This window comes from Scardinius erythrophthalmus, assembly GCF_964197995.2.
Source record: "Scardinius erythrophthalmus genome assembly, chromosome: 9".
NCBI classification, from domain to species: domain Eukaryota; kingdom Metazoa; phylum Chordata; class Actinopteri; order Cypriniformes; family Leuciscidae; genus Scardinius; species Scardinius erythrophthalmus.
In genome coordinates, this window is record NC_138229.1 from 18,537,479 (window position 1) to 18,551,300 (window position 13,822).

The 13,822-nt window shown below is 38.5% G+C and overlaps 1 protein-coding gene across 3 annotated transcripts in view; it reads right to left on the minus strand.

Moving 5' to 3' along the window:
• atp6v1h (ATPase H+ transporting V1 subunit H) overlaps window positions 1-13,822 on the minus strand; it is a 46,663-nt gene that overhangs the window by 30,411 nt on the left and 2,430 nt on the right. For all 3 annotated transcript variants that reach the window (XM_081373956.1, XM_081373958.1, XM_081373957.1), the window contains exons 3-6: window positions 11,733-11,832; window positions 11,364-11,453; window positions 10,197-10,310; window positions 3,857-3,961 (exon numbers count right to left, since the gene is read on the minus strand). In XM_081373956.1, coding sequence (XP_081230082.1) covers window positions 3,857-3,961; window positions 10,197-10,310; window positions 11,364-11,453; window positions 11,733-11,832 — 409 coding nt within the window. The remainder of the gene's footprint in view (window positions 1-3,856; window positions 3,962-10,196; window positions 10,311-11,363; window positions 11,454-11,732; window positions 11,833-13,822) is intronic.

The window sequence follows — 13,822 nt, forward strand, 5'->3', positions numbered from 1 at the left end:
CATAAATTGTATAATCAAATGTATAAAAAAAACACTTAATTATATATGCAATTTACACTGTGTAAGTTAAATATACATTTAGCCTATTCTTATTAAAGTTACAAAAGTGATTCAGTCAAGAGCAGAGAGACCTTTTCTTTTATTGTCTGATTAACATTAATGACAGATTATATGTCAGATTATAATTACATCTGATTATAATGGCTGATTATATCTGATTATAATCAGATTATATTATACAGAGTTATATTAGGCAGCTGTCACTTAAAAGAGCAAATGACAGATCCAATATACTGATACACACGCGTTTTCTTTCTCAACCATTTACGTTTAATTAAGACATAAATTACTTTGTTTAACACAAACATTTTGACACATAAGTGTGTGTATTTGACCATTCAAGCCCAATTAGGCAGCAAAAAAGAACTCAGTTCAGTACTCGAGCACTGTATGAGCACTGAGCAGCGGCTTCATGTGCCATCATCTCTCAGAAACAGTCTCTCAGACTGCGCATATAGCGAAATGAGTTCTCTTTCACTGCCATTGTGCTTCAATGGTTTAAAATTAATTGTTTTTAAACTGCAATGCTTAATCTCTTTTATCTCTTGATAATTTATAACGTCCCTCCTAGTACACTGACAGCCTTGGCATGACACATATATCAAGCATATCTACACTAAAAACGTATAGTGGGGCATAGAACAAAAAAAAAGTGTCAGAAACATAATACAAGATGTTGTTTCACCAATTCTCTCAAGAACACAAACAAATCCTCTAGAATACTATGCTGAACCGGCACATCAGAGTTTTTTTTATTTTTTTAAAGCAAACAAGTTGGTACCAACACAAGTAAGGTCAACCCCTGTATCCCATTTGAGGGTGGTAAATGACTCAAGGTAAGGCACTTAGCATCACTACGCACTTGAGTGAATGTCTTAATCTGTATCTGTGGCTGGCCTGCTGCAGCAGAGCTCACAGCTCAGCTCATTCTGAGTCAGGAGGATCCAAGTTCAAATCGTGCTCTATGCACTTCTCAGTTCATTCTTCTTGTTGTGCCCTTTATATAAAGCACTCTGCTGCATAGTGCCCTGGCACGGCTGTCTCTGCAGATCTCGACCCCCAACTGTGCACATGCAGGATACGAGGAGTGACACAGTACATACAAATTCACTCGTTCCTGTGCAAGTGCTGCTTGACAAATGGGTGGGCACCACAATTCTGAGATCATTAGTGAAAATGCTTGTATTTTGCAATCAGTTTATTATATTATATACTGTAAATACACAATTACATTTTTAAAAAAAATATTATATAATGAAACATTTTCAGAATTTTCTTTAATCAGACTGACTGCCTATTTTTTCTTTACCAATTCTCCAATGATTTTTCCAGGCATGTTGTGACTTCTAGATAAGTTTTTTTTTATATAATGTAAAAAAAAACTATTCGCCAATTCAGACAAATTTGTGAACCAGTTAAAACAATTCAGTGAAAACTAATGAATCAATACATGCTCAAATGCTCACAAACTGGACATCACTATGGCTTGAAAGCAAGTTTACTCTAAACAAAATCAATAACTAGATGATTAAATACTTTATAGCAAAACATTATTATTAGTGCTGTCAATCGATGATAAATTTAATAAAAAAAACTACCGGTAATTAAAAGTGATTAATCACACCTAACAAAGTTTTTAATATATTTTGATATTGTAATACTTTCACACTGAATAGCCAAAATAATGTAGAAACAACATAAAGACAGTTAGTCATTTAAGACTGTGCTTACTAGAATACTCAACAAAAAATAATTTTGTGTGTTTTTTTCCGTTCAAGTGCGAAAGAGAACTCAAAGCGGCACTGTCTGAAGTGGCTTTCTGTGAGCACGTTTCGTGTGTTTGTTCACAGAGAGCCGCTTCACATACAGCACACCAGTACAGATTTTAGTTCTTTTTTTGCATCTTATCGCTCTTGAATGATTTAATAGCACTTAAATGAATGATGGATAACAGAAAGAAATGCGTTAGCGCATACATTTTGACAGCCATAATTATTAGGCTATATTAGAATATTAATATATCATATCATGTCTGTCTGTCTGTCTGTGTGTGTGTCTGTTATTCGCATATCTGTCGAACCATTAGTCCGATGGATTTCAAATTTGACAGTTGTCTTGCTACGCACATGAGTAAGTGCAGTGCCAAGTTTGACGTTGTTTGGATTAGAAATGCAAAATATATTGTTAAATATATAGCACACATTGGCTTTTGCCGCTCTAGCCGCTCTAGCCGCTGGCCACTCCCCCTCTCACACTGCACACTGAGTGAGCACAGCGCAGGACCAGAGACAGAGACGGTCGAAGAAAGCAGCGGAGCTTAAGTAGCATTTTCTCAGAGTTCACTATGTAGCCTGCTCCCTGAATTGTAGTGCTTAGCCTATTCACTTGTGGATGTTAACTGAATCTGTAAGTCAGCTACACTGTTTACTTCTGAATATTATATTTTATTCTGGTGCACTTAACGTTATCGCTACTGTGTAATAGTAGCCTACGCTATTCACCAACTAAACATATCCTATTCAATGCGTTCACGGTCTCTTTCACGGCCATCATTTGTAGTAGCCTATTCACAAACTGTTTGCTCAAGTGTAGCCTGGTCTCAATGCTAAGTTATTACTGTGTCATGCGCGCTGAAGTTAGCCAGCAACTATGTGATGTTGAATATGCTATGTTAAATAGTTGCCCTGCCTATTCAACAGGATAGCTCATGTAGGCTATGCAGGCTTAAACGAGGTTAACTCTCCTCTTAACGATCGTGATGGCAAATCCCCATCTTTCCAGTGTAAGCCATCCTTACTTTTCATAATTGAAACAACTAAGTTAGCTGTTTATGTGTTCTCCTTTGTTGTGCTTAACATTGTTTTATCGGTCGTTAACTGGATAGTAGTCAACAAGTCAAACATAGCCTGATCTCAATGCTAAAACTGACTATTATGCTCTTTTTAACTGATTTTGCACGGGCACTGGACTAGTAATACTAATAATGCAAATATTCATGACTTTATCAGGCCTAGAAAAGACGATTTTAAAAGGCGGTTTTACATTCAACCGAGTTTAATAACAAATCTATAGTGCTCAAACAAATATTTCTTAATTTATTTGACGTGTTAGAAGTTTCTCTTTATTTTCAGGTATAAATTAGATTTTGAATCCCAAATTTTCAATGCGGTCTCAGACTTTTGGCCTTGATACAACAGAAATATTTCCTCTGTAAATGTAACTGATAAAGTTAATAAACTAAACAACTTCCTTTTTTTAAAAAAACCTAACAAAAACGTAAAAGTAAAACAGTACAGGCCAGGCCAGTACTGGCCAGGGCTTTGACACATCACAAATTCTTTTATGTCTCTGCTTGCCTTTCACACTCCACTGAAAGGAAGATGATTGAAAACAAGAAAGCGATGGCATCTTTTGAAGTTTCATTGTATAGGAAAATGTACATCATAAGGCACAGCCACAGAGGCAACAGTGGTAATGCACAAAGATCCAGATACAGTAGATTATGTTCAGTGACTGACAGTAGAAGCAGATGTTTTAGATAAGGTAGGGTAAGATAAAAGGTAAGATACAAATAGAGAGCTGTTTGTGTAGCAAGAGCGTCCTCATTTGAAAATAAGAACCTTTTTTAAAAAAAAAAAATCAATGAAATATCCCTTTTGTGTTCCAATGAAGAAAGAAAGTCATATAGGTCTGGAATGACACGAGGGTGAGGAAATGATGACATAATTGCAAAATCTTAAATTGGTTGGAGAGAGAAGGTCTGCTGAATTTAGAATTGAATCTATTTGTTTTTTACCTGAGAGCTGAGCTGGGTCTTAATCCAGTTGAAGTAGTAGTTCAGGTCACTGCCCTCCATCAGGTCACGTCCCCAGGCAGCCAGCTTGGCTATGATCCTCGCAGCCTGAGGGGGAAAAAGAGAAATGTCGCATCACTGCTTGGAAAAATGTATTTCTGTTAAACGTGGCTTTCATACAAATGCTTGAACATAAGAATATCAAAAAGTGCCTTGTTGGGGCTGTGGACTAGTGGTTAGCACACTTGTTTGGGCACAATGAGCAGTGGTCATGAAAACAAATAGAGTTTGAATAGAGCTTATAACATTTCCCAATCCTGCTCTCGTTCTCTCTCCCCATCATTTCCTGTCCTCTCTCTGCTCTTCTCTGCATTAAGGACAATTAACAGCTCTAATTGTGATAAGTAATGGCGACTGTTGCTCCGTCTCGAACCGTCTGAAACGTTAAACCTGAAATTAAACATCCTAAATTAACATTTCAGCCAAATGAATATGCAACTGCTGCAGAATATGCTCAAATTATTGGACAGATGAAGTGATTCACTGAGGGCTCTTTCGCTCCCTTCATCTGTGTGTGCACCATGGTAATGAATGCATTCAGAGCCATTCTGATGTTTCCAGAAGACATGACATTTACTCTGCTTGCCATACAAAGGGGAACTTCAGAGTGTTTCATTAAGAGCTGAGGTGAGGATGGCAAGGGGAATCAATACCATCCTTATGAAGTTCAGCACCCTGCGACCGCCGTCTGCCTGAAGGGTAATTAAACTGTGACGACTTCATGCTGTTCTGCGTGTGAAGTATATATCCTTAAAATGAGAGTATCCTGGGAAATTGTTTTGCTTTGGAGTGAATGTTCAAAACTAAGCATGGAAATGTCTTTGATGAATTATTAAATGAATTGAATTAATATTTGAATGTAATGGCCCTGAATGTGAGTTCTGGATTGATGTACAAGTTGCTTTTAAGAACAAATCACAATGATATTATGTAATAAGCAGAATAAGTCAAGTCAAGTCAAGTCAAGTCAAGTTTATTTATATAGCGCTTTTCACAACACAGGTTGTATCAAAGCAGCTTCACAGTAATAAATTAGAACAATACATCAATGTTTGTTTCTAGTGGAACGTCTACGTTTGGTAATGCTGATCAATAGTATCGTTGATTGATTAATTCAATTAAATATCCCCAAATATCCCCAACTGAGCAAGCCAAAGGCAACAGTGGCAAGGAACCGAAAAACTCCATCAGGTGACCTAATGGAGAAAAAAAAAAAAACCTTGGGAGAACCCGGGCTCAGTCGGGGGCCAGTTCTCCTCTGGCGTTTATGAACTAGAGGTCGGATTTAACTGTAGGATTAAAAGTATTATATGAATGCCTGGCTGAAGAGATGCGTCTTTAATCTAGTTTTAAACTGGGAGAGCGAGTCTGAGCAACGAACAGTATCCGGAAGACTATTCCAGAGTTTTGGTGCTAAATGTGAAAATGCTCTCCCTCCTTTGGTGGACCTAGATATCCTAGGTATGACCAAAAGCCTCGAATTTAGTGACCTTAAAGAGCGCGATGGATTATAGGGCGATAGAAGATCCGTTAAATAGACTGGAGCTAAGCCGTTTAGGGCTTTATAAGTCAGTAGCAATACCTTGTAATTAATACGGGACTTTATAGGTAACCAATGTAGAGATGATAAAATCGGTGTTATATGATCATATTTTCTTGATCTAGTTAGAACTCTAGCGGCGGCATTTTGGACTAACTGTAGCTTGTTTATTGAGGATGCAGGACAACCGGCTAATAACGCATTACAGTAATCTAGTCTCGAGGTCATGAATGCATGAACTAACTTTTCTGCATCAGAAACAGATAGCATATTACGTAGCTTAGCAATGTTTCTAAGGTGGAAAAAGGCAGTTCTTGTAACATATGAAATATGATTTTCAAAAGACAGGTTGCAGTCTAATATAACACCCAGGTCTTTTACTGTAGAGGATGAAGTAACAGGACATCCTACTATGTTAAAGTTGTATTGTGAGAGGTTTTGTGGGTGGTTTTTTGAACCGATAAGTAGTACCTCTGTCTTGTCTGGATTTAATAAAAGAAAATTATGCGTCATCCAATCTTTTATATCTTTAACACACTCTGTCAATTTGGATAATTTAGCGTTTTCATCTGGCCGTGATGAAATATAGATTTGAGTGTCATCAGCATAACAATGGAAACTAATTCCATGTTTCCTTATAATATTTCCAAGTGGCAGCATATATATTGAGAATAATAGAGGGCCTAACACAGATCCCTGCGGCACTCCATAGTTTACTGGAGTTATGATAGATTTTTCTCCATTTAAATAAACAAAATGGTAGCGGTCAGATAAATACGATCTAAACCAGCTTAATGCTTGTCCTTGAACACCAGTATAATTTTGTAGTCGATCTAAGAGTATTGTATGATCTATAGTATCGAACGCAGCACTAAGATCAAGTAAAACTAATATTGAGATACAGCCTTGGTCAGAAGCTAAAAGTAAATCATTTGTGATTTTAATGAGCGCAGTTTCAGTGCTATGATGCGGCCTGAACCCAGACTGAAACTTTTCATAGGTGTCATTTTCTTGTAAGAAAGAGCCCAGTTGAGCGGACACAACTTTTTCTAGTATTTTAGACATAAAAGGTAGATTTGAAATGGGTCTATAATTTACTAGATTATTCGGATCTAATTGTGGTTTCTTAATGAGAGGTTTTATAACTGCCAGTTTAAATGTTTTTGGAACATAACCTAAAGATAAAGACGAGTTAATAATATTGAGGAGAGGCTCTTCCACTACAGGTAACACTTCTTTCAATAGTTTAGTTGGTATAGGATCTAGTAAACATGTTGTTGTTTTAGATGAAGTAAAAAGTTTATTTAACTCTTTTTGTTCTATAGTTGTAAAGCACTGTAATTGTTCTTGCGGGGTGATAATTGAGGCTGAATTATAAGGCGCGATTGAGGATTGAACGTTTACAATTGTGGTTCTGATGTTTTCTATTTTCTCAGTGAAGAACTTCATGAAATCATTACTACTAAACTGTAATGGAATATTTTGTTCAGGAGACATCTGTTTATTTGTTAGTCTCGCCACTGTGTTAAATAAGAACTTAGGATTGTTATGGTTGTTTTCTATTAGTTTGCGTAGATGCTCAGCCCTGGCCGCTTTTAGGGCCTTTTTATAACGTGACATACTGTCTTTCCATGCGATTCTAAAGACCTCTAAGTTGGTTTGTTTCCATTTACGCTCTAAATTACGGGTTTCTCTCTTTAGAACACGCGTAGTATTGTTGTACCATGGTGCTTTACTTTTCTCTCTGACCTTTTTTAATCTAATGGGCGCAACAATATCCAATGATCCAGAGAGAATGGTGCTCATAGTGCTAGTTAATTCCTCAAGTTCATCTGTTTGTTTGGGTTCACTGAGCAGCTGAGACAGATCCGATAAGCTGTTTGAAAAATTATCTATGGTGGATGGAAGGATTGTTCTGCCTAATCGATAACGCGGCGCAGCATGATATATTACAGGAGTACGTAATATGCAAGTTACCATGTAATGGTCAGTGACATCGTCACTTTGTGGAATGATATCTATATCGGTTGGATCGGTTCCATGTGATATAATTAAATCGAGTGTATGATTAAATCGATGAGTCGGTCCGGTAATGTTTTGCTTGACCCCAAAGGAGTTTAATAAATCAGTAAACGCAGCCCCTAACGCATCATTTTGATTATCTACATGGATATTAAAGTCTCCAACAATTAATGCTTTATCGAAGTTAACTAATAGGTCTGAGAGAAAATCTGCAAACTCTTTTAGGAAATCAGCGTAAGGCCCAGGCGGTCTATATACGGTAGCCAAGGCTAGAGATAATAGGGATGTTTTTCGAACATCTAAGAGCGTAACATTTAGTACAAGTACTTCAAATGAAATAAACTTATAACCCGTTTTCTGAGTAACATTGAGAAAATCTCTATAGATTGTTGCAACACCGCCGCCACGACCATTCAGACGGGGCTCGTGCTTATAGGAGTATCCTGATGGAGTAGACTCATTTAAACCGAAATAATCATTTGGTTTAAGCCAGGTTTCAGTAAGGCAAAGTACATCGAAGCTATTATCTGTGGCTATTTCATTTACAATAACTGCCTTAGGTGTGAGTGATCTAATGTTTAGAAGACCTAGCTTTAAAAATTGTTTTTGATTACCAATAGCAACATTTTCTGGTTTAATAACAATTAGATTTTTTCTAGATCCTGCAGTAGATTTATGATTTGATCTCACTAAACGAGGAATAGACACAGTTTCTATGCAATGTTCTAAACTATTTATATCAGTTAAATTGGTGCAGCAGAGACTATGATTTGGACTTTTGGTTACTAGTCAAAAGGTATTTAACATTTTGGAGATGTTATCTGACAGAAGATCCGATCCGAATCTGCTTGGGTGTAAGCCATCAGCACGGTAAAGCCTAGGACGCTCCCAAAACAGATTCCAATTATTTACAAAGAGAAGTTTCTGCTCATTGCACCATGACATTAACCATTCATTAAGCGCAAATAATCTACTAAACTTTTCATGACCTAGTCGGTACGTGGGAAGCGGTCCTGACACAATAATCGTTATATCAGGCGATGTGCTGCGTACCGTATCGATCAGATTCCTGAAGTCTTTCTTCAGAACTTCCGTCTGGCGCAGCCTGATGTCGGCCCCTCCCGCGTGCAGGACAACAGTTCCGACGCGCTCGTTCAAAATTTTGGGAACGTGAGCAGCGATTTCAGAAACACGAGCACCAGGAAAGCAGTGACTATGCACCTTACTTTTATTTAACGTAGCGTGTACGTGTCGAACGATGGAATCGCCGATGATCACAGCATCGCGTTCTGTTTCGCGAAGAGGGGAGAAGCGGTTTTGTGTGGATATCTCGAAAACCGGGAGGGTCGGAGAGAGTTTTCTTGGTCTAGACCTGGCTCGCGTCTTCCGCTGCGGAAAAATCCAGGCTTCGTGATGGCATGTTGGAGCCGGAGTGAACGAGACCATGGCTGATCGCGACCTCGACGTTCGGGACCGATGTTGAGGAACGCACGGAGTAGACGAGGTCGGAGTCATCGGGTAAGTAACGTTAGTCTCTGATTTGTGTGCCTCGGCACGTGATGTTTCAAGAGCTAACCGCCGGTCTATCAGCTCGGCTTTTCTTACTAAAAGGTCGTGGATCTGTTTCTCAACAGCTTCCAGCTCAGACTGCACCGCGTGCAGCTCAAATGTGCACCAAAAGGTAGACTACTTACATTTGATATATTCGCCATTTTAACAGATGGACAGTAAGTTAAGTTAGCAACGACGCTACCAGTGGTGCTATCAATATTAATACTAATTTATGGCTTAAGTCTTGGATATAATCCGTCTTTTCAGTGGTACGGGTGTAGAGTAGACGCACGATAGGCGAAAAAATGTTTGTTTGTAAATGAGTGCGGAGAAGACGCGTTCAGCTGTGATCCACGGATGTAACCTATATAGAGTATCCAGCGTTGGATCACTAGGCTTGAGACGTGTCTGCTCAACAATCCGCGTTATAACTATGAGGTGAGGAAAAGTAGAAAATGTTCGTTGTAAGTGAGTTTAAAGAGAAATCAAGAATTATAAATCAATCGATGGAGCTCCAAAGACAACAACGCGCTCAGACGCGACGCATGCGCATTCCACAATAGAATATTGTGTGGCCGACCTTGGAAAACACCTGAAATTGGTAATAACTGGTGATTCCTCATTGGTCGATCTGTTTAGTAAGTATAGAGAAAAGGGAGGAAAAGCTAACTTCAGTTCAGTAATTGCTAGGGGAAAAAAAATTCCAAGGGAAAAGGATTGTGTAACATTGGTCCACATTCTACAGTGACTTTGTTATGCAAATGCAACTGAACCATCAGTAAACACCACCTACACATTCCTGAAATTAATTGTGAAATTTAAGCTTTTGTGGTAGTAGTACAAATTACTTTTCTTTTACAGAAGAAAAAATAAGGTCAAAGCAGGTCAAAGGAGCTTCTTAAAATACATTAAATTCATTTCACTGCAATGACAAATAATTTAATTAATATCTCTGCTGTTTTTTTTTAACCATATTTGTAATAAAGCACTTTCTTCAGTAAAAAAGTTTATTAAATACTCTACCTAGAACAGCTGTTTAAAGTTTGGGGTATGAAAATGTGAAATATTTCTCTCAACAAGGGAAAAAAAAAATGCTACTGACCTCAAACTTTTAAACAGTAGTGTATATTATATATATATTTATGTATTTATTGTCTGATAGCAACTTACCATGTGAACAGTAAAGAGGTCTTGACGGTTCAGCATTGGAAGGAAATATGACCAGGCTGTATTCTTAGTCTTCTTGGCATAATCAAAGAAGATATTCACCCTCTGATGATTTTCCTGCATGGTAGAGCAAAAGACCCATTATTGCAACAAATTAATTAGAAAAGGTGAGTGATTATAGAAAAAGTAAGTAAGTGATGACACAACAGTGCATTTCATCAGTTGTGCTTTCCTGTATGAGTTTTTTTTTTTTTTTTTACTTACTATAAATAAAAATAGATAAAAAAAAAAAACATAAGTCAAATTAGTTTAGGTAATCTGATTATTTTCCATTGTTTACCTCCATTTCACTAGTATTACAGCCTGAGCTATGCATGGTAGCACTGTTGTGTCCTTGAAAAATTATGTAAAAGATGCTTGACAAAACAGCACATGCAGGGTGAGACAGACTGTTAATTCTTCCATTTCCCCAGACACATTTATAAAATGAATTGATATTTAAAATGGAAAAATTAGCCTTTTATCATGGTTTTAAAAGTATAACCACTTTGCATATGAATAGAAGATGTCATCATCGAGGCATAGGCTAAATGAGTTGTGAGATGACGAGTCATTGTATGAATACATAAACACTCAGTATAGATGCTGCAGTACACAGAACCACAGGCTCCATATGCAACTGACAGTGGGTTTTATGAAGGCCATCTATCAGCACAAACTTAACAGATAATATTCACAAAATATACAGGGAATAAGCAAAGCTAAAGGAGGATTGACTGAATGACATTATAATTCAAAATCAGCTCAAGGACTTGATATTTTTGCAAGACCAAGGCTGTGAAGAGTCAAAAAGCAAATGCCAGAAATATTCATGCAATTGTCTGCATTTCTCATTTCAATACACTCTACACTAGTTTGTGATGTCAGAAACACCAGCAATTTAGATTTGCAGCTGCCATTAGATCGCTGCAGTTTTAAAGAGAAAATACCCGGCAATGGTGCTGACTTATGAATGTTTATCTTAAAGCATATTAAAAACACCACATAGACACATAAACAACATTAAAAAACTTGATTTTCACCACAGGGGGACTTTAAGTCTGACGGGCTATGAGAAAACAGACATTAGATTTGAACTTTTTACATCTCTGAAATGGTGCATGTTTTTACCTGCAGCGTGTCATCAATCAGGGTCAGGATGTACTGAACTGTTTGCTCCTTAGATATATGAGCCATAAGGTTGAGGAAGGTCTTTGCACACTACAAGAAAATATGTTCGAAGAAAAAGTTAAATCTATAGAATTGCATAGAAATACAACAACATGTGAGCCTATGTGAGTCTAGTCATTTTCACAAAGCTTTAATTTATTTGAAAATGGTGTCTAAGGTCTGTGTTCTCAAAACTAACCAAAACTAAAAATACAAGCAATGATCTAAAGCTCTGTCGTTCTGTTATGCAAAATTAATGTGGTGCATTTCTTCTTTCAAGCTAAACAGGTGAGATGGGCAAAAGAAATCCAGGAAAAATGAGATATGAACCTGATGTCCTTCTTTTGTCAGAATTGCTTGCTTGTCTTCAGACATGGCAACCTCAAACTTCTTGATAAACTCACAGTCCTCGGCTGAGATCATTTGGCCCCTGAAAAGCATGAAACACACCAATGACTAAAGGGAGGTAAGCTCAACAAAAGGCAATCTAACAAAATGCATCAATTATTCACATTCGTTCAGCATATTCGCTCTCACTTGCTTTTTACATTGTTTTAATCTATCCAATAGACAGATTAAAACACTATATTCATTCTCAAGAGCCCACAAAAGTAGTACACCATGTTTCTCTCATTTGTGGAGAGTTTGCAGGACTTAATAATATGGGTGGGCTGATGGTCGGTGCTCATTGATAAAACTGTCACTGTCCTTTTGATCATGTACATGTGTCATTATGTATTAAATATTTCAGTATAATTTCTGGCTATTACAAATGAAAAATATACTTTTCTAATAAGATCCAATATAAGAACTGTAACTGTTTCCTCTATGTTGCTAAAACACATTTTGTTGAGCTCTGCCTTGTTCCTTCAAAAACCACATGAAGCAATAATATAAGAAAACCATGAAACTCTCTGAACTGTAAAAAATTCAAACAACCAAGTATACTTGTGCAATTGCCTTTCTATAGACATATTATCATAATATTATGTTATGTCTGAGTTTGAGTGGACTTGGTAGTTGGTATGGTTTTTCATGGTTAGATTAATTTGATTTGCCTATTTCTTGTTTTCTCTCTTTGTTAACGTTTGTATATATATAGAGCTTGATTTCAGTTATTCCTTTGTTCCAATCTCATCAGTGTTTAGTGGTTGTTCTTTTGATTTGTGTAATTATTCTGGAATAATTAAATAATTCTGGAGTTTTTGATATTTTGAGTTTGTGTTTAATAAAACAACTGCTGCGATTAGGTCCTTCTATTTTTTCTTTGCTGCATCCTTGCTGTGACAGAAGATCGAAACTGACTCTCACAGGGGGATCCTTCCCTTGAGGAACACACACAGGACTTTTTAGATTTGGTCCATCTCGTCCATTACGATGACAACAGCCTGTGTGTGTTTTTCAAAGTTTCAGTGTGGATCCCCCTTCGCCATTATTATTATTTATTACCGCCAGCGCCGCAGTCTACCCAAGGCACGTTGCCCAGCACCAAGTCTGTTTCGTCACCAATGTTCTGACCCAACATCCCACTCCCTCTTCCTCTGCCTATACCATTCCGTTCTTTGGCCCGGTCTCTGCTGGCTCCCTTCAGCCCTTCAGCTCCTTCTTCGCTGGCTCCACATAGCAGCTCGGATATCCCTTGGGGTTTCAGATCCCCTGCTTCGCACTGGTGTGTTGATCCCCTAGCTCCATCTCTGGACCCAGGATTCCACCTCGTTCTGTCAACCCATCAGCTCCATGCTCCCTCGGCTCCACCATGGTCCGTCATCCCTCAGGCTTCGCCGGGCTGCCTCGTCCCTCCAGCTCCGCCTTGGTCAGTCATCACCCTGGTTGGGCCATGCACCTTGTCTCTCCACCAGGCTCTTCCTTCCTTCCGGCTCGTTCATTGTCCTCGCTACCTGCCTCGGTCTGCTGAGCCCCATGTCTCCACCTCGGCCCTGCAAGCCTGCGGTTTTGCCTTGGACCTCCAGTTCATCGTCTTGCCCTGTGTCTTCTTCTCCTCGGCTCTGCATGGGTCATCACCATGCCCGGTTTCACCTCAATTGGTGGGGCTCCTGGCTACACCCTGGCTCCTCCCTCCTTCAGTTCTGCCATGGGCCTATATCCTAGTGGCTCTGTTGAGGGTTACTCCGTGGCTGCGTCCAAAAACTGATAAATGCTGCCTGCGGAGGATGCATTCCAAGGTCGGAAGGCATTCCAGGCATGTCCAAATGCAATGTTTGTTTCACTTCCTGTCTCCTGAGATACCTTCATCTGTTAGATTTTTGAAGGCAGCACCTGTCTCCTCCTGCCGTCATCCTCCAAAGCCCCATCCCGTGCTATTCTGTGGCATGTTTAAGGCGCATGTCCGCGCCTATTTCTCGTTTCCTACCATTATATCCTGCTTTTTGCTGCTACCTAGCTGTGACACATACTTCATT